The sequence below is a fragment of the Hyperoodon ampullatus genome (assembly GCF_949752795.1).
Source record: "Hyperoodon ampullatus genome assembly, chromosome: 10".
NCBI lineage: Eukaryota > Metazoa > Chordata > Mammalia > Artiodactyla > Ziphiidae > Hyperoodon > Hyperoodon ampullatus.
The window spans coordinates 70,666,195-70,689,554 of NC_136923.1; the positions used below are offsets into that span (position 1 = coordinate 70,666,195).

Consider the following 23,360-nt stretch of genomic DNA (forward strand, 5'->3'; position numbering starts at 1 on the left):
CATGGACAGAAAGACACATTAGAGGGTCTCCTCTTGCCTTCCAGGTTGGATTGGACCTAGCCTTCCAAAACAGAGAGTTAATGTCAAAATAACAGCTAATGATTACATAGCTCTTACTCTGGGCCATGACTGTTGTTGGCTTTCTACATACATTCATTTATTTAATCTTCACAGCAATCAATCTGATGGATTCTATTATTACACTCATTTGGCAGAAGAGAGAACTGAGAGAAACTGAGTTTTTGTCTAAGTTTATGCAGCTAGCAAGTGGCAGAGCCAGGATATTTGGGGGAATGGGATGGGCTGTGATTGTTCTGGGTTAGTTTAGGTGCATGATATGTTGGAAACACTGATGTAGCTTAAATATCTTCTCCTGATGTCTTTGAGGTATATGTTTACATGAAATCACTGTGAGGGGGAAACAACCAAGAAGAAAAGGTATGCATCTACCTCCATGTTAGAGGAGAGAATCCCTTAAATCTGCAGGTGATTTACTCTAGGGCTTGCTTCTCCTATGGTAAACTCAGTGTTAGCAGAAATGGTGCTAGAGTAAGGTCTTTTTCACCTGGTCGCTGCGAGGGGTGGGGGCGTGTGGGAGGAAGGTTTACAGGTTCTAAAGGTGTTGTGGCACTCAGAGCCCCTGACTCCACGGTGGACCAAAGGGATTTACACGAAAGGAGTACTTCAGCTCATTCACCTTCTCAGGAAGATGCTGGAGGGGAGAGCAGAGACCTGTAGTCCCCTCCACCCACCACCTCCCCTGTTTTTGTCCCCGGGTTGATAAGTGAGGTGGAGGGATTTGATGAGTTCTTCAGGAGGGTTATAGAATTTAAAAGTTCAAGAACCACTGTTTGGCATACATCTGAATTAAACAACAGAGCTGGAATTATTATGATAAAACATTGCTAAAGACATGCAATAGAGGAATTTTGAAAGTGCAGATATAATCACACATCTTGGTGGAGATTGTCACACTGAATGTGCTCATTTGACTTGTGATTTGCTTCAAAGTACAATCCAGTGCTATCACTCACATTCTCCACTCGACTCGGTGAGAGCAGGAGCCATGTTGGGTTTCCTCTGCTTTATCCCCAGTGCCTGGAATATGCCAGATACATAGAGGTGGCTCAGTGAATGTTTGTTGAATCAATGAATGAATAAATGATTTGAACATAATTACCCCCTTAAAAACCCACAGATGTATTATACTCCTCTCTTCCTCTTTCCCTCCATCCCTTCATCTATCCATTTATCCATCTTTTTGACCTGATAAAAAATATTTCAATAGTATTGAATATCAAACTTCTGGAGGAGTGATGACTAAGAAATGACTTTTAAAATCACACATGAAAAGATCAACCGATTCATTGATATCAAAATTATAAATTTCAGATAGTTAAAAAAACAATAAAAAGGCAAACATCTGCAACCACCTGAGAAAAATTCTTTGCAGGGAAAAATGACAGGGAGTTGCTATCTGTATAAGATGGTATAAATCACTAACACTTGAAGGAACTGTACCAAAAAAACGTAACCACATTTTCTATAACGTGATTATTTTCCAATTTTCCCATTTTTGTGTGTGATATGGTTATCTCATTTTTTATTATTTGGAAAATAAATTTCTAAAAAATAGAGCACAAGCTGACCTGATTCCCACTGACGCCTTTCCACAGGGGGAGCAGCTCTAGATCTGAAAGCCTGCCCTCCCAAACCATTTCGCTGGATCCTTGATATGACCTGGCTGAATCTTGTGGAACTGAGTAAACTTCCGCAATTTGCAGAAATTATGAACCAGGTAATAAAGGGTTGGAAAAAAGTACTGATCTGGGCTTCCCTGGTGGCGCAGTGATTGAGAGTCCGCCTGCTGATGCAGGGGACACGGGTTCGTGGCCCGGTCCGGGAAGATCCCACATGCCACGGAGCGGCTGGGCCCGTGAGCCATGGCCGCTGAGCCTGCGCATCCGGAGCCTGTGCTCCGCAACGGGAGAGGCCACAACAGTGAGAGGCCCACGTACCGCAAAAAAAAAAAAAAAAAAAAAAGTACTGATCTGTAAACCCAAACACACCTGGGCCATTTAAACTGGGGCCTCCTGGTGACAAACCCTTCACCCAGAGGAGTCAGTACACTTGTGTAGCTTTAAGGCGCTGTGGCTCTCCTGGGGGGTTGGGGGCGGTGGACAGAAGGATATCCCAAGGAATCTTTTCACAGGTGCAGGCAACTGCCTTTACTTCTGTGTGGTGGGCATGGATCATTTATAACCTGCTTGAGTTGCTGTCAGAATCAGAATGCTTTCATTCTGGGTGGGTGGACCCTTTTATTGTAGACTCCATGTTTTCATGCCTATGATGAAATTATTTGTGCAAATTTGAATTTGAGGCAAGTGAAGAGGTTGAGGTCCTTCTATAAAAAATCAGTCATTTCAATGGTGAAAATATTTATAAAATGGTGAAGTTATAATGGTGAAAATGGTGAAACAGACCCCGATTTACCTGTTTTTCTTATCTGAAAATGTAAATTGGTTATTGTGGATTAGTTGTTGATTCAACTCTCACCAGAAAACAATTATGCAACTCAGAATAAAGACAGTTGTTTATTACTGAGGTCTGTTGGTTATGCCTGTGTGTCACCAATGGAGGGCCTGCAATTTCCCAGTGTCAAATGCTGATAATCATCTTTTTTACAGTTGCTGGTGACGGACAAAGTGAGTGATTGGTAGTCTTATCCCTAGGCTGAGGATGGCAGAAGCCTCGCACTGTCACCATGTGATTCCCTCCCCTCCACAAACATCCTGTCCCCCTCCCAAGAGTACACTAGGTGTGTCTGTTTAGGGGTACTTCTGGAACATTATGTATTCTTTACTCATTCACCATGGTTGGGTCAGAGTCAACTGGATAAAGTCCCTAGACTATATCTGTGGTGGACAGTAAGCTTTGTTTTGTACTACAGCTACAGCTGAGTCTTCCAAGTCCAAACAAATACTTTGAAAAAAAAAAAGTGGTCTGGGTCTGGTCCGAGACTGGGTAAAGGCAGCCTTCAAGTACCACTGGGAAAAATCACCCCTCTGCTGACGGGTTATATTAATATAAGGATATACAGTATCATTTGCCTCGGTCAGTTAGATTTTAAATACCCTTGGTGTAGAATCTGGTGGCTACTACTGCTTACTATGGGTAGGTACTTTGCAACAATAATAACTGTGCAAGGGAAGTATTATTGACATGATTAATAGATGAGATAACTGAGATTCAAAGAGGTTAAGCACTTGCCCAAGGCCACATAGCCCATAAATGGTAAAGCTGTAATTTGACCCCATGCTCATGACACCATGAGTTATTTCTGTCCAACTTCTTTTACACCATTGGATGGGCCAGAAGGGAAGAGGAAGAGTTATTCTCCACAAACTTGCAGAAGTTTGCCATCAGGGTGACCTGCCATCAGATGGCCAAGAGTTTGGCCTGTCTGTGGGAGGAAGGGAGGAAACAGGAGATCAATCTCCCAGCGGAGTGGATGTCAGAAATTGAAACAAAAATAGCCTCAAAGAGCAGCTGCCCTGCCTTGGCATCCCAGGCCAAACTGTTTAACACCTGGAGGTGGTTTTGCTAGCAGCGAGGGCCAGGAATGGGAAATACAGGAGCAAGGGGCTGGGAGTTATCCTATCACAGATGCAGCTCGCCCTGAAAGCTTTATATGGTAGAGTCAAAATTAGCAGATGGAAGGCCAGTAGGTTGAGAATACGCACCCTGTTTCTTCTTGGAACTCCTTCTCTTTAGCAGCCAGTGTGGAGGAGACCTGCAGGGGGCACTCTGGGTAGCAGAGCACAGGTACCAGTGCAGTAGGGTGGGGCTGCAGCAGCACCCAGGCCCTCCAAGCCCTGCGCCAGGCAGATTCTTTTGGCAGCAGCCAACTAGGGAGAGCCACTGCAATCTTCAGAGAAAGATGGCAGCTGTGAAACATTTCAGAAATTCTCCTCCATCTTTTAGCATCCCAGGGACAAAGTTGGAGCAACTGATTTACAGAGCAATTGTTTTGTTATTAACTTGCACCCTGTCTGTATCCTAGATGATGAATTGCTTGTATGGTGTGGACTTTGGGTGGTTATTTAACCTCTCTGTGCCTCAGTAAAAAATGGGGATAATAGAAGTAAAAGTGCAGTCCTTGGGTCTGGCACATAGTATCTGCTATATAAATATTTGCTATTAGTGCTTGCCATGGCTTTTAAAACATGCTTCAGACACTGTCTAAATAATCCAACCTGATTGTTGCTGAGGAGCAGCGTCAGGCTCACCGATCTATAGTTTCTGTAATTAGTTTTGACAGCGCTCGGACTTCAGGGAGCATCCTTTAATATCTCTGAAAACCTGTGGTTCTCTCCATGCTTCTGAAAGAACAGGTGTTTGAGACCAGCTCTTGGAGAGACTTCATCCATTCTTAGGTTTAAGGTCTCAAGGTGGGGGGATGACTAGGAAAATAAAAGTTTTGATTTTGTCATCTATCACTAGTTTAAGTAGAGGTCCACATGTACAGGTTTGGGTATCAAAGTGGTCTATGTCAGTGGTTCTCATCCAAGGGCAACCTGGTGCCACACCCCAGAGTGCATTGACAATTCTGGAGACCTTTTTTATTGCCACAAATCAGGGGCAGAGGTGCTCCTGGTGACTAATGGATAGAGCCAAGGATGCTGCTAAACAATGTAAAATGCACAGGACAGCCTCTCTCAACACTAAATTAATCTGGCCCTAAATGCCCATAGTGCGGAGATTGAGAAACCCTGGTCTATGTTTTTTCCTGCCCAGTCGTTTAGTGTAATTGATACATAGTCCTAATTTTAGCGAATCACGTAGAAGAGCAATGGAAAAACTGAAAGGGAATCATAATATCCAATCTATCTGAGTCACTGGTTCTGAAGAAAAATGTAAACAGTGTGGTCATGTTTAAAAAATTAGCTGCCTATAAAGAATGACCTTCTCAGGTTATTCAATTTTAATTGCATATATTCCTGGGGCTCGCTAATCAGCTTATTTATTTTAGATATCTCGTAATGAGAAGGGATGGAAAATATGGTTTGATAAAGATGCTCCAGAGGAGGAAATCATCCCTGATGGATATAATGACTCACTAGATACCTGCCACAAGCTTTTACTTATCAGGTGAGAATAGGTATTATCAGACCTAGAGCATCACTTTATAGTGTCAAATTACAGATCCCACCTCAGTGAGCTTACTTCACTATGTCCCAGTAGTTACTGTAATAGATGTATATGCTTCCAAACTGAAGTTTGGGGTGGCAAGTAATATGGTGAAAGGTATATTTTGATAATGTGTTAATGATAGTGCTTTTAGCAAAACACGTATGAAAAATATGTTTTTACTATTCACTTTGCTCATCATTTACCATTGAGTGAATCATTGATTGTTGAATTTACTTCTGTAAAAGAATAGATCTCACAGAGTTACAAGGCAATTAGTTTTTAAGCTAAAACTAAGAATATTGTACTGTTGAAACATATAAATGCTGTTTTGGCTATTAAAATGGAAGCAAAAGTTTGAAAGTGATGTTGAGGATGTTCTCACTTTTCATGTTTTCTCAACATGCAGTAGCTCAAAGAAGGCTTCTATATTGGAAGGTGTGTGTGTGTGTGTGTGTGTGTGTGTGTGTGTGTGTGTGGCGGTGTGTGTGTGTGTGGTGGGCAACACAGAAGGGTAGAGTTGGGAGAGATGAAACCACCAAAAGAATAACAAAAAGATGTCGGATTATGTTGGAGTTGTTTTTGTCTCTCCTAATGTTATAGCCCTGAGTTTTCTTAGAAAAGTTGTTTCCTGGTTGTTGTCACTCTTTGAGAGTGATCAGAGCTGTCAGCAGTGATGACCTCAGGACCTGCAGACTGCAAAATGGCTATTTGTTTTTATTTTATTAGAATAGATGTGTCTTATATCCATCATTTTAAAATTGAATCTATGTCAAATGAATAATGCAATCTACTAACAAAGAAGAATCCATAGAGCTTTTCTGTGATCTAAAAATATCAAATGACATTTATTTAATGTGTCATTGTGTGTAGAACCTGCTACAGTGTAGTCTACACAGATGGTATTAAATAAATGCTTGCTGATCAAGCTACTTCTAACACCATTGACATATTATCTCCCTCTGAAGACTGTAGAACCTTGAGTATGCAGCAGGCTAGCCCCCATCATGTACTGGACCTGGCAGAGGACACCTCCCCTTGCATCCCTGCTGAGTCCCTGGCATCAAGAGCAGGGCCTGATGTATAGTATTCACTCCATAAATATTTGTCAAAGAATGAATGTGCTCCTGTGTATTAGTTTGAATGAGGAATTGCTTACCTGAAGCTGATAGCTTAGTTACTAGGGATAATCACTGATGTGTTTTAAAAAGAAAATAACTAAAGCTTCAGAGTAGTTGCTGCTTCCTCTGAAAATGAGACGTTTGGATCAGTTGACTTCTATGTTCCCTTCTAGATTGGCAACAGAACTGGCCCTGACCTACTCCTTGCCAATGCCTAGCATCAAAACTATATGAATAAACTTGCATTCATCCAAGGATAGAAAACCTTGCCATCCATCTTACACATATCTGCATAAAGAAGGATTAGCTCACTATCCTTTTGCTAACTAACTATGTGTTCTTTATGTGCTTAGCATTAGATAGAATTTTTAAAACCTGAATTTATTTCCTCTAATATGTGTGCATTTCTAGGTCTTGGTGCCCAGACCGTACTGTTTTTCAAGCAAGAAAGTATATTGCAGATTCTTTGGAGGAAAAGTACACAGAACCAGTTATCTTAAATCTGGAGAAAACTTGGGAAGAAAGTGATACACGAACACCTCTGATATGTCTTCTGTCCATGGGATCTGATCCCACAATTCAAGTTGACGCATTGGCCAAGAAACTGAAGCTGGGTATGATCAGCAACCTATGAAATTTAGCAAAACCTCCATATTGTTGCCTCAAATTTTGCCTCTCATAATTTTATAGCTTATTCTTATAAATATATTGATAAAATTCATAAATATTAGAAAACTATTAAACTCCTTCTTTCCTCCCCTTTCAGATCTCCTGGAGTGAGTGTGTGATATAAATATCTTTGTGCAGAGAAGAACACACTCATCTACCATATACTAATTTTTTTAACATCTTTATTGGAGTATAATTGCTTTACAATGGTGTGTTAGCTTCTGCTGTATAACAAAGTGAATCAGCTATACATATACATACATCCCCATATCTCCTCCCTCTTGCATCTCGCTCCCGCCCTCCCTATCCCACGCCTCTAGGTGGACACAAAGCACCAAGCTGATCTCCCTGTGCTATGTAGCTGCTTCCCACTAGCTATCTATTTTACATTTGGTAGTGCATATATGTCCATGCCACTCTTTCACTTTGTCCCAGCTTACCCTTCCCCCTCCCCATGTCTTCAAGTCAATTCTCTACGTCTGCATGGTATAGCTCTCCATCTGTTTGTATCATCTTTAATTTCTTTCATCAGTGTCTTATAGTTCTCTGCATACAGGTCTTTTGCCTCCTTAGATAGGTTTGTTCCTAGGTATTTTATTCTTTTTATTGCAGTGGTTAATGGGAGTGTTTCATTCATTTCTCTTTCAGATTTTTCATCATTAGTGTATAGGAATGCAAGAGATTTCTGTGCATTAATTTTGTATCCTGCTACTTTACCAAACTCATTGATAAGCTCTAGTAGTTTTCTGGTAGCATCTTTAGGATTCTCTATGTATAGTATCCTCTCATCTGCAAACAGTGACATCTTTACTTCTTTTCCGATTTGGATTCCTTTTATTTCTTTTTCTTCTCTGATTGCTGTGGCTAAAACTTCCAAAACTATGTTGAATAATAGTGGTGAGAGTGGGCACCTTTGTCTTGTTCCTGATCTTAGAGGAAATGGTTTCAGTTTTTCACCATTGAGAACAATGTTGGCTGTGGGTTTGTCATATATGGCCTTTGTTATGTCGAGTTGAGTTCCCTCAATGCCTACCTTATGGAGGGTTTTTATCATAAATGGGTGGTGAATTATGTCGAAAGCTTTTTCTGCATCTGTTGAGATGATCATATGGTTTTTATTCTTCACTTTGTTAATATGATGTATCACATTGATTGATTTGCGTATATTGAAGAATCCTTGCATTCCTGGGATAAATCCCACTTGGTCATGGTGTAAAATCCTTTTAATGTGCTGTTGGATTCTGTTTGCTAGTATTGTGTTGAGGAGTTTTGCACTTATGTTCATCAGTGATATTGGCCTGTAGTTTTCCTTTTTTGTGACATCTTTGTCTGGTTTTGGTATCAGGGTGATGGTGGCCTCATAGAATGAGTTTGGGAGTGTTCCTCCCTTTGCTATATTTTGAAAGAATTTGAGAAGGATAGGTGTTAGCTCTTTTCTCAATGTTTGATAGAATTGGGTGGTTTATTCTTAATGTGCTGAAAATCTAAATGTTGTTGGAATTGCCACTTGGGATCATCCAGGTTCAGCTCGTTATAACTATACCTTGTAGGGTTAATTCATTTATGTCTTTATAAAGATTATCAAAGTGATTGATTATGAATCCCTAAATCTACTCTATGAAATAAAACCTTGAACTTATTATCTAGTCAATGTAAACATGATACAAAATTAATTTAGTCATCTTTAAGTAGTTGCCACATGTCCGTCTTCACTAAGAAGTTCCTGTAAACTGTTAGCTTATGGTAACATGGTCTGTGTTCACCCCTCTTTTCTCATCTGACTTTGCTCTGTTCATTGGCACCACACTGTTCTATGTTCTATATGGATCCATATTTGAATGGCCTCTTTCTTCTGTCTGAACACTGAAACCCAATGCAGAGAGTTCCCATGTTCTGTTGGCAAGTACTCATGGTTAAGTCTCATTAACCACCTTTAAAGTAGGCTGTTTTGCTCTGACATTCACTGCAGCATGCCAGTCATCTGTATTAGTCTAAGAGTGGTGTTTCTCTCATAGCCTTGGAGTTAGCACATCTTTTTGAGATCGACTCCTCCATGGATCTTTGTCCAGTTGCTTATATGCCCCACTTCTGCCTATAGATTCCTTTTTTTCTGTCTTGCCACAACCAATCTCCATGTGACAGAACTCATGGCTTCTGTTGGCTCATGAGCTTCACTACCTACATGTTCAGTACATTCAGCACTCCCAGTGTTACCGAACCAAACTTGGGTCCACTCACTCGCCACGCAGCAAAGCCAATTTACTGACCCAGGTTGTGGTGAAGGAAAGTACAGTGTTTATTGCAGGTTCCAAACAAGGAGAATAGGCAGTTCATGCTCAAAAGGCTTTCAGGGAAGGGTTTTTAAAGGTGACATTTGGAGTGAGAGCTGCAGGATGCATGACTTTCTTCTGATTGGTTGATAGTGAGGTAACAGGGTGGTGTTTCAGAAATCTTAATCATCAACCTCTGGTTCCAACCAGTCTGGGGTCTCCATGCTTTTGGTCTTCATGTAGTCACCATCCTCCATCTGGATGGGGGTCTTAGTTTCTTCCTAATAACTCAAAGGTATGCATCAGATTGTTATGTATATTCCTTGAGGAAGACCTAGGACTTTTGTTTTATCACTGACTGTTGTTTAAGCTGTCATTACTTTTCTTGCTTAACTGTTTTTTCTTTGTTTCTGTATCCCTCACTTCCCTAATTAGTAACTGCTTGAGTCTGTGTTTTGGAACGCAGGGAAGGCCTACAAAACTAAAGCATTTTTCAAAAAACAGGGAACGCAGAGGGGTTTTTGTACCTGGGATGGCCCCACGGGGTCCTGCTTGGTTTCACCAGGGAAATTCCCCTTACTCTTGGTCCCAGGTCCAAATATCCAATGAAGAAGTTCATTGGTTTTGCTTTGGTCATGTCTCCTTTCTGGGCCAATCAGTGAACTGCTGCCGTGTAAATGGGTTCATAGCAAGAACCACATATATGGAGCTAGCGTGGAGGGCATTTCTTAAAATGGGATACAGTTCCTAGAAGAAGGGCAGTTCCCACTAGAGTTACCCTTTCAAGTTTACCTCAAAATAATGCTGTTGTCTAGGACAAGGGTTTAAGAACAGAATTAAGAAATTAACTCAAGGTCTCCTTTGGGAGAAATTATAACTATAACTCTAAATAAATACATAAAGCCAGAATGGTGCTATCGCCTCGTATTATTATATGTTATCATACTGCTTTGCTTGGCAATTTGGTGATTCCATTTCTTGGTACTACTTTAGTTTTTCCAGAAATTGTTCAAGCTTCTATTGGTTTCTTTGTTAGGAAACACAGTAGATTTAATTTTGACACTGAAGGATCCAGTGAATTTTATAAAGAACTCTTTGCTCATTTTTAAGGAATGTTAGGAAGCATTATGCTGTTCACTGCTTTGGGTTAAAAAATCCCCCAAATAGCTGTGAAAATGTGAAAGCATTATGTAGACAGAATGACGTATTAATCTCATCTCAACTAGAGATATTTTATTTGGGTAACTGGATAATAGATAATCATAGAATTCTCAAGGTGAATAGGATTCTGGAAATCCTGAAATCCAAGTACCTTATTTTACAGCTGGGGAAAGTAAGGTCTGGAGATAAGGCCAGAGAGCTAGTTGGTGACATATCTGATTCAGGACTTAATCTCTGGGCTTCCAAATCCCACTTCAGTGGTCTTTCTCTTTTATTCCCTCTCACTGTCTTTAGTGGATGAATTAAACAGTTACCTGACAGCAATTTGAGGGATGGGACCAAATCAAATAGGTTTTTGTAGAAAAAAAAAGAAGGAAACTTCTCACTGTGGAACCTGTCAGGCTCTGTGGTGAGTGATTCAGAGAAGATAAAGCCTGCACAAAAGCACTGGGTGCCTGGGAAAGAGGGAGAAAATAGATGGATTTAGCATTAGAAAATCCTACTAGGAGCTTGGGTGAAGGAGAAAGGGGTCCCAAGGAAGGATGGATTTGAAAATAGAATCCAAACATGAATGAAAAAGGACAAACAAATAAAATATAAACCCACAAATATATAAAAGTAGGAATGAGAAAATGGGTATAACAAAGTATACAGATGAAAATAGTTAAATAAGATAATGGTATATAATTACAGTACTAAAGTTTTAAAATCTCATTAAAATGGACATTTGTAGAAAAATATAAACTTACAAAATTTTCTCAGAAAAGGTTGAAAAACCTGAATAGATGAATAATCAAGATGAAAAAAATTAGAAGTTTTAAAATTATTACCTCAGCAAAGACACTGGGCTTGGATGATTTTTTTGCTAAGTCCTTTAAAACTTTGACTGCTATATTCCATTCCATAACAAATAAAAAGAGGATACATTTTTCTCTTTATTTTAAGGGAATAGCATTATCCTGATATCAAAAACAGACCAAGATAGTCACTGTATAGAGAAAAGAAAACCACAGATTGATCCTACTTATCAATATAAATGTAAGGACCTTAACCAAAATGCAAGCAGGAAGAATTCTATGTAACATTAAAATAACATACAGAAATTAATAATGTGCCTTCACCAAGTAGGATGCATAGACAAATCTGAGAAAGATATGGTATTAAGAAATCTCATCACAGGAATAAGTGAATGACTTTTCCTTAAGTTATCATATTACCTTGATAAATGCTAAAAAGGCATTTAATAAAAATTCAACATTCATATTTGGTTTTTAAAAAATGGGAATAGGGACTTCCCTGGTGGTGCAGTGGTTAAGAATCTGCCTGCCTATGCAGGGGACACGGGTTTGAACCCTGCTCCGGGAAGATCCCACATGCAGCAGAGCAACTAAGCCTGTGCGCCACAACTACTGAGCCTTCACTCTAGAGCCCACGAGCCACAATTACTGAAGCCCACACGCCTAGAGCCCGTGCTCCGCAACAAGAGAAGCCACTGCAATGAGAAGCCCACACACCACAACAAAGAGTTGCCCCTGCTCGCCACAACTAGAGAAAGCCTGTGTGCAGCAACGAGGACCCAACAGAGCCAAAAATAAATAAATAAATAAATAAACGGGAATAGAAGAATATTGTAATGTTATGACAATTAATATGAACTTCAAACAACTTCGTGCTTTTTGGTGAACAACTAGAGACATGCCCATTAAAGTCAGGTACAAGATAAAGATGTCTGCTATCACCACTCTCATTTAGTATTGCTGTGGAGGATATAGCTAATGTATTGTAAGAATCATAAATAAAAGATATAACTACTGGAAAAGAGGGACAAAAATCATCATTATTCTCAGATAGCATAATTGTCTAACTAAGGAACACAAATGAATCAACTGGAAAACTATTAGACTTAACAGGATAGTTCAGTAAGGTGGCTGGTCACAAAATAAATATATTTTAAAAATCAATGGAGCATTCTTGTATAATAAAATGTAAAAATCCCATTCACTCTCTCAATAAAAATAAAACTGAGAAATGATCTTTAAAATACCTATTAGAAGAAAACTATAAAACTTTCTTAGAGACATGAAAGTAGACTAGAATAAATGGAGAGTTAAACCACATTCCCAGTATAAAGATTCAATATTGTAAAGATGTCAGTATTCTCTAAATTAATCTATAAATTGAATGCAAGTCTAATTGAAATTCCAATAGCATTTTTCCCCTAATTGGATAGTAGAGGGATCTTAGATCATCCAGAGCAATAAATGGACAAAAATAGCCAAGAAAACTTGAAAAGGAAAAAGAATAATGTGGAACAAGCCCAATCAGATTTTTAAAAATTTATCAAATGACAATAACTTAATCAGTGTAGAACTGGCTCAGAGGAGATAAACAGATCAATAGAGCAAAATGAAAGGCCCCAAATTAGACTCTAGTATATACAATAGTTTGTGATAAGACTGTGATAAGATTCACATTTTAAATCAGTGGAAGGAAAATGGATTAGTCAATAAACACTGTTGGCATAGCAGGTTAACTTCAGAAGAAAGAAAGGATTTTACCTCACATAAAACTAAAGTACATTCTAGGTTGATTAAGGTCTTAAATGGTTTAAACTATAAAAGAATAAAAAGAATATATTGATACTATTGGGGTGGCTAAGATTTTCTTAATCATAATACCAGAATCCAAAACCAGAGGAAAAGATAAGTTTGACTGGACGAAGTTTTAAAACTTCTGTATGTCATAAATAAAATTAAAACACAAATTGCTGTCGAATCCAAGTTTGTGTGCCCAATGCACAGTAAAGCCAAACAAACCGAAATGTTGGAGTTTGGAGCAGAGAAAGGTTTATTGCAAGGACCAAACAAGGAGTATGGGGAGGCTCATGCTCAAAAGACCCAAACTTCCTGATAGTTTCTGAAGAAGAGTTTTTAAAGGCAAAATTTTGGGTGAGAGCTGCAAGGTGTGGGATTTTCTTCTGATTGCTTAGTGGTGAGGTAACAGGGTGGTGTTCCAAGAAACATGTACTTAGCCTGAAGTTACCATCCTTCACTTAGGTGGGGGCATTAGTTCCTGTAAGAAGAACTCAAAGATATATTGTTACATATATCCCTTTAGGAGGAACTAGGACACTTTATCACTGCAGTATTGTTTCTTTTCTTTTCTTTTCTTCTTTAAAACATCTTTATTAGAGTATAATTGCTTTACAATGTTGTGTTAGTTTCTGCTGTATAACAAGGTGAGTCAGCTATATGCACACCTATATCCCCATATCCCCTGCCTTTTGTGTCTCCCTCCCACCCTCCTTATCCCACCTCTCTAGGTGGTCCCAAAGCACCAAGCTGATCTCCCTGAACTATGCAGCTGCTTCCCAGTAGCTGTCTATTTTACATTTGGTAGTGTATATATGTCAGTGTTACTCTCTCACTTGGTCCCAGCTTACCCTTCCGCCTCCCTGGGTCCTCAAGTCCATTCTCAACATCTGCATCTTTATTCCTGTCATGCCCCTAGGTTCATCAGAACCTTTTTTTTTTCTTTTTACAGTCCATATATATGTGTTAGCATATGGTATTTGTTTATCTCTTTCTGACTTACTTCACTCTGTATGACAGACTCTAGGTCCATCCACCTCACTGCAAATAACTCAGTTTCGTTTCCTTTTATGGCTGAATAATATTCCATTGTATATATGTGCCACATCTTCTTTACCCATTCATCTGTCGATGGACACTTAGGTGGCTTTCATGTCCTGGCTATTGTAAACAGAGCTGCAATGAACATAGTGGTACATGTCTCTTTTTGAATTTTGGTTTTCTCAAGGTATATGCCCAGTAGTGGGATTGCTGGGTCATATGGTAGTTCTATTTTTAGTTTTTTAAGGACCCTCCATACTGTTCTCCATAGTGGCTGTATCAATTTACATTCCCACCAAAGAGTGCAAGAGGGCTCCCTTTTCTCCACACCCTCTCCAGCATTTATTGTTTGTAGATTTTTTGATGATGGCCATTCTGACTGGTTTGAGGTGGTAGCTCATTGTAGTTTTGATTTGCATTTCTCTAATGATTAGTGATGTTGAGCATCCTTTCATGTGTTTGTTGGCAATCTGTATATCTTCTTTGGAGAAATGTCTATTTAGGTCTTCTGCCCATTTTTGGATTGGGTTGTTTGTTTTTCTGATATTGAGCTGCATGAGTTGCTTGTATATTTTGCAGATTAATCCTTTCTCAGTTGCTTTGTTTGCAAATATTTTCTCCCATTCTGAGGGATGTATTTCCTTCTTGTTTATGGTTTCCTTTGCTGTGCAAAAGCTTGTAAGTTTCATTAGGTCCCATTTGTTTATTTTTGTCTCTATTTCTGTTTCTCTAGGAGGTGGGTCAAAAACGATCTTGCTGTGATTCATGTCATACAGTGTCATGCCTATGTTTTCCTCTAGAGTTTGATAGTATCTGGCCTTACATTAGGTCTTTAATCAATTTTGAGTTTATTTTTGTGTATGCTGTTAGGGAGTGTTCTAATTTAATTCCTTTACATGTAGCTGTCCAGTTTTCCCAGCATCACTTATTGAAGAGGCTGCCTTTTCTCCATTGTATATTCTTGCCTCCTTTATCAAAGATAAGGTGACCATATGTGCGTGGTTTTATCTCTGGGCTTTCTATCCTGTTCCATTGATCTATATTTCTGTTTTTGTGCCAGTGCCATTCTATCTTGGTTACTGTAGCTTTGTAGTATACTCTGAAGTCAGGGAACCTGATTCCTCCAGCTCCGTTTTTCTTTCTCAAGATTGCTTTGGCTATTCGGGTCTTTTGTGTTTCCATACAAATTGTGAAAGTTTTGGTTCCAGTTCTATGAAAAATGCCATTGGTTGTTTGATAGGGATTGCATTGAATCTGTAGATTGCTTTGGGTAGTATAGTCATTTTCACAATGTTGATTCTTCCAATCCAGGAACATGGTATATCTCTCCATCAGTTTGTATCATTTTAATTTCTTTCATCAGTGTCTTATAGTTTTCTGCATACAGGTCTTTTGTCTCCTTAGGTAGGTTTATTCCTAGGTATTTTATTCCCTTTGTTGCAATGGTAAATGGGAGTGTTTCCTTCATTTCCCTTTCAGATTTTTCATCATTACTGTATAGGAATGCAAGAGATTTCTGTGCATTAATTTTGTATCCTGCTACTCTACCCAATTCATTGATTAGCTGTAGTAGTTTTCTGGCAGCATCTTTAGGATTCTCTATGTATAGTATCATGTCATCTGCAAACAGTGACAGTTTTACTTCTTTTCCAATTTGGATTCCTTTTATTTCTTTTTCTTCTCTGATTGCTGTGACTAAAACTTCCAAAAGTATGTTGAGTAATAGCGGTGAGAGTGGGAAACCTTGCCTTGTTCCTGAACTCAGTGGAAATGGTTTCAGTTTTTCACCATTGAGAACGATGTTGGCTGTGGCTTTGTCATAAATGGCCTTTATTATGTTGAGGTAAGTTCCCTCTATGCCTATGTTCTAGAGGGTTTTTATCATAAATGGGTGTTGAATTTTGTTGAAAGCCTTTTCTGCATCTATTGAGATAATCATATGGTTTTTATCCTTCAGTTTGTTGATATGGTGTATCATGTTGATTGATGTGCATATATTGAAGAATCCCTGCCTTCCTGGGATAAACCACACATGATCATGGTGTATGATCCTTTTAACGTGCTGTTGGATTCTGTTTGCTAGTATTGTGTTGAGGATTTTTGCATCTGTGTTCATCAGTGACATTGGCCTGTAGTTTTCTTTTTTTGTGACATCTTTGTCTGGTTTTGGCACCAGAGTGATGGTGGCCTCGTAGAATGAGTTTGGGCATGTGTCTCCCTCTGCTATATTTTGGAAGAGTTTGAGAAGGATAGGTGTTAGCTCTTCTCTAAATGTTTGATATCATTTGCCTGTGAAACCATCTGGTCCTGGGCTTTTGCTTGTTGGATGATTTTTAATCACAGTTTCAATTTCAGTGCTTTTGATTGGTCTGTTCATATTTTCTATTTCTTCCTGGTTCAGTCTCAGAAGGTTGTGCTTTTCTAAGAATTTGTCCATTTCCTCCAGGTTATCCATTTTTTTGGCATATAGTTGCTTGTAGTAATCTCTCATGATCCTTTGTATTTCTGCAGTGTCAGTTGTTACTTCTCCTTTTTCATTTCTAATTCTATTGATTTGAGTCTTCTCCCCTTTTTTCTTGATGAGTCTGGCTAATGGTTTATCAATTTTGTTTATCTTCTCAAGGAATGAGCTTTTAGTTTTTTTGATCTTTGCTATTGTTTCCTTCATTTCTTTTTCATTTATTTCTGATCTGATCTTAATGATTTCTTTCCTTCTGCTAACTTGGGGTTTTTTTTGTTCTTCTTTCTCTGATTGCTTTAGGTTTAGGTTAGGTTGTTTATTTGATATTTTTCTTGTTTCTTGAGGTAGGATTGTATTGTTATAAACTTCCCTCTTAGAACTGCTTTTGCTGCATCTCATAGGTTTTGTGTCATCGTGTTTTCATTGTCATTTGTTTCTAAGTGTTTTTTGATTTCCTCTTTGATTTCTTCAGTGATCTCTCAGTTACTTAGTAGTGTCTTGTTTAGCCTCCATGTGTTTGTATTTTTTACAGTTTTTTTTTCAGGTAATTGATATCTAGTCTCATAGCATTTGGTCGGAATAGATTCTTGATACGATTTCAATTTACTCAAATTTACCAAGGCTTGATTTGTGACCCAAGATATGATCTATCCTGGAGAATGTTCCATGAGCACTTGAGAAGAAAGTGTATTCTGTTGTTTTTGGATGGAATGTCCTATAAATATCAATTAAGTGCATCTTGTTTAATGGGTCACTTAAAGCTTGTGTTTCCTTATTTATTTTCATTTTGGATGATCTGTCCATTGATGAAAGTGGGGTGTTAAAGTCCTCTACTATGATTGTGTTACTGTCAATTTCCCCTTTTATGGCTGTTAGCATTTTCCTTATGTATTGAGGTGCTCCTATGTTGGGTGCATAAATATTTACAATTGTTATATCTTCTTCTTGGATTAAACCCTTGAGCATTATGTAGTGTCCTTCTTTGTCTCTTGTAATAGTCTTTATTTTAAAGTCTATTTTGTCTGATATGAGAATTGCTACTCCAGCTTTCTTTTGATTCCCGTTTGTATGGAATATCTTTTTCCATCCCCTCACTTTCAGTCTGTATGTGTCCCTAGGTCTGAAGTGTGTCTCTTGTAGACAGCATATATATGGGTCTTGTTTTTGTATCCATTCAGCCAGTCTATGTCTTTTGGTTGGAGCATTTAATCCATTTAAATTTAAAGTTATTATCGATATGTATGTTTCTATTACCATTTTCTTAATTGTTTTGGGTTTGTTATTGTATGTCTTTTCCTTCTCTTGTGTTTCCTGCCTAGAGGACTTCCTTTAGCATTTGTTATAGAGCTGGTTTGGTGGTGCTGAATTCTCTTAGCTTTTGCTTATCTGTAAAAATTTTGATTTCTCTGTCGAATCTGAATGAGATCCTTGCTGGGTAGAGTAATCTTGGTTGTAGGTTTTTCCCTTTCATCATTTAAAATATGTCCTGCCACTCCCTTCTGGCTTGCAGAGTTTCTGCTGAAAGATCAGCTGTTAACCTTATGGGGATTCTATTGTTTGTTATTTGTTGCTTTTCCCTTGTTGCTTTTAATATTTTTTCTTTGTATTTAATTTTTGATAATTTGATTAATGTGTCTCAGCATGTTTCTCCTTGGATTTATCCTGTATGGGACTCTCTGTGCTTCCTGGACTTGATTGACTGTTTCCTGTCCCATATTAGGGACGTTTTTGACCAAAATCTCTTCAAATATTTTCTTATTTCCTTTCTTTTTCTCTTCTTCTTCTTGGACCCCTATAATTCAAATGTTGGTGCATTTCATGTTGTCCCAGAGGTCTCTGATACTGTCCTCAACTCTTCATTCTTTTTCTTTATTCTGCTCTGCAGTAGTTATTTCCACTATTTTATCTTCCAGGTCACTTATCTTTCTTCTGCCTCAGTTATTCTGCTATTGATTCCTTCTAGCCAGTTTTAAATTTAATTTATTGTGTTGTTCATCATTGTTTGTTTGTTCTTTAGTTCTTCTAGGTCCTTGTTGAAAGTTTTTGTGTTTTCTCCATTCCATTTCCAAGATTTTGGATCATCTTTACTATCATTACTCTGAATTCTTTTTCAGGTAGACTGTCTATTTCCTCTTCATTTGTTTGGTCTGGTGGGTTTTTACCTTGCTCCCTCATCTGCTGTGTATTTCTCTGTCTTCTCATTTTGCTTAAATTACTGTGTTTGAGGTCTCCTTTTCCCAAGCTTCAGGTTCATAGTTCCCAATGTTTTTTGGTGTCTGCCCCCAGTGGCTAAGTTTGGTTCAGTGGGTTTTGTAGATTTCTTGGTGGAGGGGACTGGTGCCTGTGTTCTGGTGGATGAGGATGGATCTTGTCTTTCCGGTGGGCAGGACTGCGTCTGGTATTGAGCTTTGGGGTGTCTGTGAACTTATTATGATTTTAGGCAGCCTCTGTGCTAATGGGTGGGTTTGTGTTCCTGTCTTGCTAGTTGTTTGGCATGGAGTGTCCAGCACTGTAGCTTGCTAATCATTGAGTAGAGCTGGGTCTTAGTGTTGAGATGGAGATCTTTGGGAGAGCTTTTGTCATTTGATATTACATGGGACCAGGAGGTCTCTGGTGGACCAATTACCTGAACTCAGGTCTCCCTCCTCAGAGGCTCAGAAATGACACCCTGCCAGTGCATGAAGACCCTGTCAGCCACATGTCTCAGAAGGAAAGGAAGAGAAACAAAGAAGCAAAGAAAGAAAGGAAGGAAAGAAAGAAAGGGAAAGGAAGAAAGAAAGAAAAAACAAAGTTATTAAAATAAAAAATTAAAAACTATTATTAATAATAAAAATGTTTAAAGTAATTAAAAAAAGAAGGAAGAGAGCAACCAAACCAAAAAACAAACCCTCCAATAATAACAAGCGCTAAAAACTATACAAAAAAAATGGGACAGACAGAACCCTAGGACAAATGGTAAAAGCAAAGTTATACAGACAAAATCACACCAAGAAGCATACACATACACATTCACAAAAAGAGGAAAAGGAAAAATATATACATATACATATGTAAAAAAAAAAAAGGAAGAGAGCAACCAAATCAATAAACAAATCTACCAAGGGTAATAAGCTTTAAATACTAAGCTAAGATAAATACAAAACCAGAAACAAATTAGATGCAGAAAGCAAACCCCAAGTCTACAGTTGCTCCCAAAGTCCACCGCCTGAATTTTGGGATGATTTGTTTTCTATTTAGATATTCCACAGGTGCAGGGTACATCACGTTGATTGTGGAGATTTAATTCGCTACTCCTTCGGCTGCTGGGCTAAATTTCCCTTTCTCTTCTTTGTTCTCACAGCTCCTGGGGTTCAGCTTTGGATTTGGTCCTGCCTCTGCATGTAGGTCACCTGGGGGCATCTGTTCCCTGCCCAGAAAGGATGGGGTTAAAGTAGCAGCAGATTAGGGAGCTCTGGCTCACTCGAGCTGGAGGGAGGGAGAGGTACAGAATGTGGGGTGAGCCTGTGGCAGCAGAGGCCAGCATAACATTGCAACAGCCTGAGTTGCTCCGTGTGTTCTCCCGGGGAAGTTGTACGTGGATCACGGGACCCTGGCAGTGGCGGGCTGCACAGGCTCCTGGGAGGGGAGGTGTCGATACTGACCTGTGCTTGCACACAGGCTTCTTGATGGCTGCAGCAGCAGCCTTAGCGTTTCATGACTATCTCTGGTGTCCACACTGATAGCTGCAGCTCGCTCCCGTCTCTGGAGCTCGTTTAGGCAGTGCTCTGAATCCCCTCTCCTCGTGCACCCTGAAACAATATTCTCTTGCCTGTTAGGCAGTTCCAGACTTTTTCCTAGACTCCCTCCGGCTAGCTGTGGTGCACTAGCCTCCTTCAGGCTGTGTTCATGCATCCAACCCCAGTCCTCTCCCTGGTTCTGAACTCGGAAGCCCAAGCCTCAGCTCCCAGCCCACACCTGCCCACGTGGGTGAGCAGACAAGCCTCTCAGACTGGTGAGTGCTGGTTAGTACTGATCCTCTGTGCAGGAATCTCTCCACTTTGCCCTCTGCACCCCTGTTGCTGCACTGTCCTCCGTGGTTCTGAAGCTTCCCCCCTGCCCACCCCCTGTCTCCACCAGTGAAGGGTCTTCCCAGTATGTGGAAACATTTCCTCCTTCACACCTCCCAGACTTTTGCGAAGTCTGAGGTCTTCTGCCAGCGTTCAGTATGTGTTCTGTAAGAGTTAGTCCACATATAGATGTATTTTTGATGTATTTGTGGGGAGGAAGGTGATCTCCACATCTTACTCCTCCACCATCTTGAAGGTCCCCTGTATTTAATTTTTGATAGTTTGGTTAATATGTGTCCCGGCATTTTTCTCTTTGGATTTATCCTGTATGGTACTCTCTGTGCTTCCTGGATTGATTAACTATTTCCTTTCCCATGTTAGGGAAGTTTTTGACTATAATCTCTTCAAATATTTTCTTGGTCCCTTTCTTTTTCTCTTCTTCTTCTGAGACCCCTGTAATTCGAATGTTGGTGTGTTTAATGTTGTCCCAGAGGTCTCTGAGACTGTCCTCTTTTCATTCCTTTTTCTTTATTCTGCTCCCTGGCAGTTATTTCCAGCATTTTATCTTCCAGCTCAGTTATCTGTTCTTCTGCCTTAGTTATTCTGCTATTGATTCCTTCTAGAGTATTTTTAATTTCAGTAATTATGTTGTTCATCACTGTTTGTTTGCTCTTTAGTTCTTCTAGATCCTTGTTAAATGTTTCTTGTATTTTCTCCATTCTGTTTGCAAGATTTTGGATCATGTTTACTATTATTACTCTGAATTGTTTTCAGGTAGGTTGCCTATTTCATCTTCATTTGGTCTTGTAGGTTTTTACCTTGCTCCTTCATCTGTAACATATTTTTTTGTTGTTTCATTTTTTTTTTTTTTGATGGGTGGTGCTCTATTCCTGTCTTACTGGTTGTTTGGCCTGAGATGTCCAGCACTGGAGTTTGCAGGCAGTTGGATAGAGCTGGGTCTTGGTGCTAAGATGAGGACCTCAGGGAGGCCTCACTCTAATTGGTATTCCCTGGGGTCTGAGGTTCTCTGTTAGTCCAGTGGTTTGGACTTGGAGGTCCCACCACAGGAGCTCAGGCCCAACATCCGGCCTGGAAACCAAAATGCCAGAAGCTTTGTGGTGTGGTTAAAAAAAGAAAAAAAAGGAAAAGAAAGAGAAAAAGGAGCAGTACAATATCAAAGAATAAGAAACAAAATAAAATTAGAAAGATAAAAAATATATTAGGGAAAATAAAACTATAATTGACACAACTGCAACAAGGTAAAATAAAACTACAACAGAAAAAAGAAAAAAAATGGGGTGGGTGGGAGGAAAAAGCCAAAGGAGAGAACAATAACAAAGTATAAAGAAAAAAATAAAATTAAAAAATGAAAGATTTATTAGGAAAGATAAAAATATAAAAGAATCAACAACAATGACTCAACAAGGTAAAACAGAACCCCAATCTAAAAGGGGAAAAAAGAAAAAAATATAAATAAATAAATAAATAAATAAATAAAAGCCTTGGCCATGGGGGCAGAGTTTAGGTGGAGGTGGAACTTAGGCAGGGGTGGGGTGGGACCTAGGTTGGTGGAGGGGCTAACGTTTGTGCATGTGTCATGGCCTAGGCTCAGGATCCATGTAGTAAGAAAAGGTCTTGGGGTGGGGCTTAGGCTGGCGATATTCAAGAGTGGGGTGGGGCCTCTGCTTAGGACCTGAAGGGAAAGGGAGAGGCAGCACGTGGAAAGGAGGGCCTCTAGAGTGTGGAGTTCCGGAGTTTGGAAGTAGGGCCCTGAGTGAGGGTGTGTGGATGGCGTTTAGGCCCAGCATATTGGAGGGGCTCTCTGAGTGTAGAGGTAGGGCCCTGGGTGGCGGTGTAGGGGTGGGGCTTGGGTTCTGCGTTGCAGGGGGGAGGCTCCAAGGGCAGAGGATTAGGCCCAGGAGCCCAACAGCCTCCCTGGTGCCTAAGTGGACAGGGAAAGCACTGGCTGCATACCCTTCCGTTCCTTCGCACCCTTCCCCACTGTCTCCCTTAGGGTCTCCCTTGTCGCCACTGGACCCCTAACCATGGGTGGGTCCCTCTGGGTGTAGGAACTCCTCCCCTCCCCCAGCCACCCCTCAGGGGTGCCAGTCCTGTAGGTCTGGGCTTTACTTTTGCTCCCCCTTTCCTCCCTCCCACTCCCTCAGGACCCACATGGCTAGAGGGGGCCTCAGTGGGCAGAGGATCAGGCTCAGGATCTCAGCAGGTTCCTGAGGGCCCAAGCAGGCAGGGAAAACCTGGCCATGCTCCCTTTTGATTCTCTGCTCTCCCAATGGTTCCTCAATTTCCCCCTTTGGGTGTGGGATCCCTTCCCCTTCCCCAGCCACCCCTCAGGGGTGCCAGTCCTGTCCCACCTCCACTTCTCCTCCCCCTTCACGCCCCCCATGCCCTGTGTCCTACCAGTCGCTGGGGGTTCCTCCCATCTCCTTAGGTGTCCATGGTCCCCCACCGGTGCCTGGTAGGTGCCCTAGTTGTGAGGAGACGCGAATTCCGCATCCTTTTAATACGCCATGTTGACTCTGCCCCCTCTGCACTACTGTTTCCTGACTGCTTTTGTTTCTGCGTTCCCTCACTTCCTTAATTAGTAACTGTTGGAATCTGCCCTTTGGAACTCAGGGAATGTCTAGAAGACTGAAGCATTTTTCCTACAGACAAGAAATGGGGGGACACAGAAAGGCTTTTGTTATCTGTTTGGTTTCAAAAAAAAGATAGAAGTGTGGGTTGGGAATCACAGCATTCTTATTTCAGCTGGAGACACTGGCAGTCCTTTTTTTATATATGTCATGAATCTT

At 40.1% G+C, this 23,360-nt stretch overlaps 1 protein-coding gene across 1 annotated transcript in view; it reads left to right on the forward strand.

Moving 5' to 3' along the window:
* The window catches only part of DNAH8 (dynein axonemal heavy chain 8), a gene marked incomplete at both ends in the record, with an annotated part of 333,524 nt that overhangs the window by 238,682 nt on the left and 71,482 nt on the right, over positions 1-23,360 (forward strand). Inside the window, 3 exons of the mRNA XM_079713152.1 lie at positions 1,677-1,798; positions 5,033-5,151; positions 6,723-6,925. Coding sequence (XP_079569278.1) covers positions 1,677-1,798; positions 5,033-5,151; positions 6,723-6,925 — 444 coding nt within the window. The remainder of the gene's footprint in view (positions 1-1,676; positions 1,799-5,032; positions 5,152-6,722; positions 6,926-23,360) is intronic.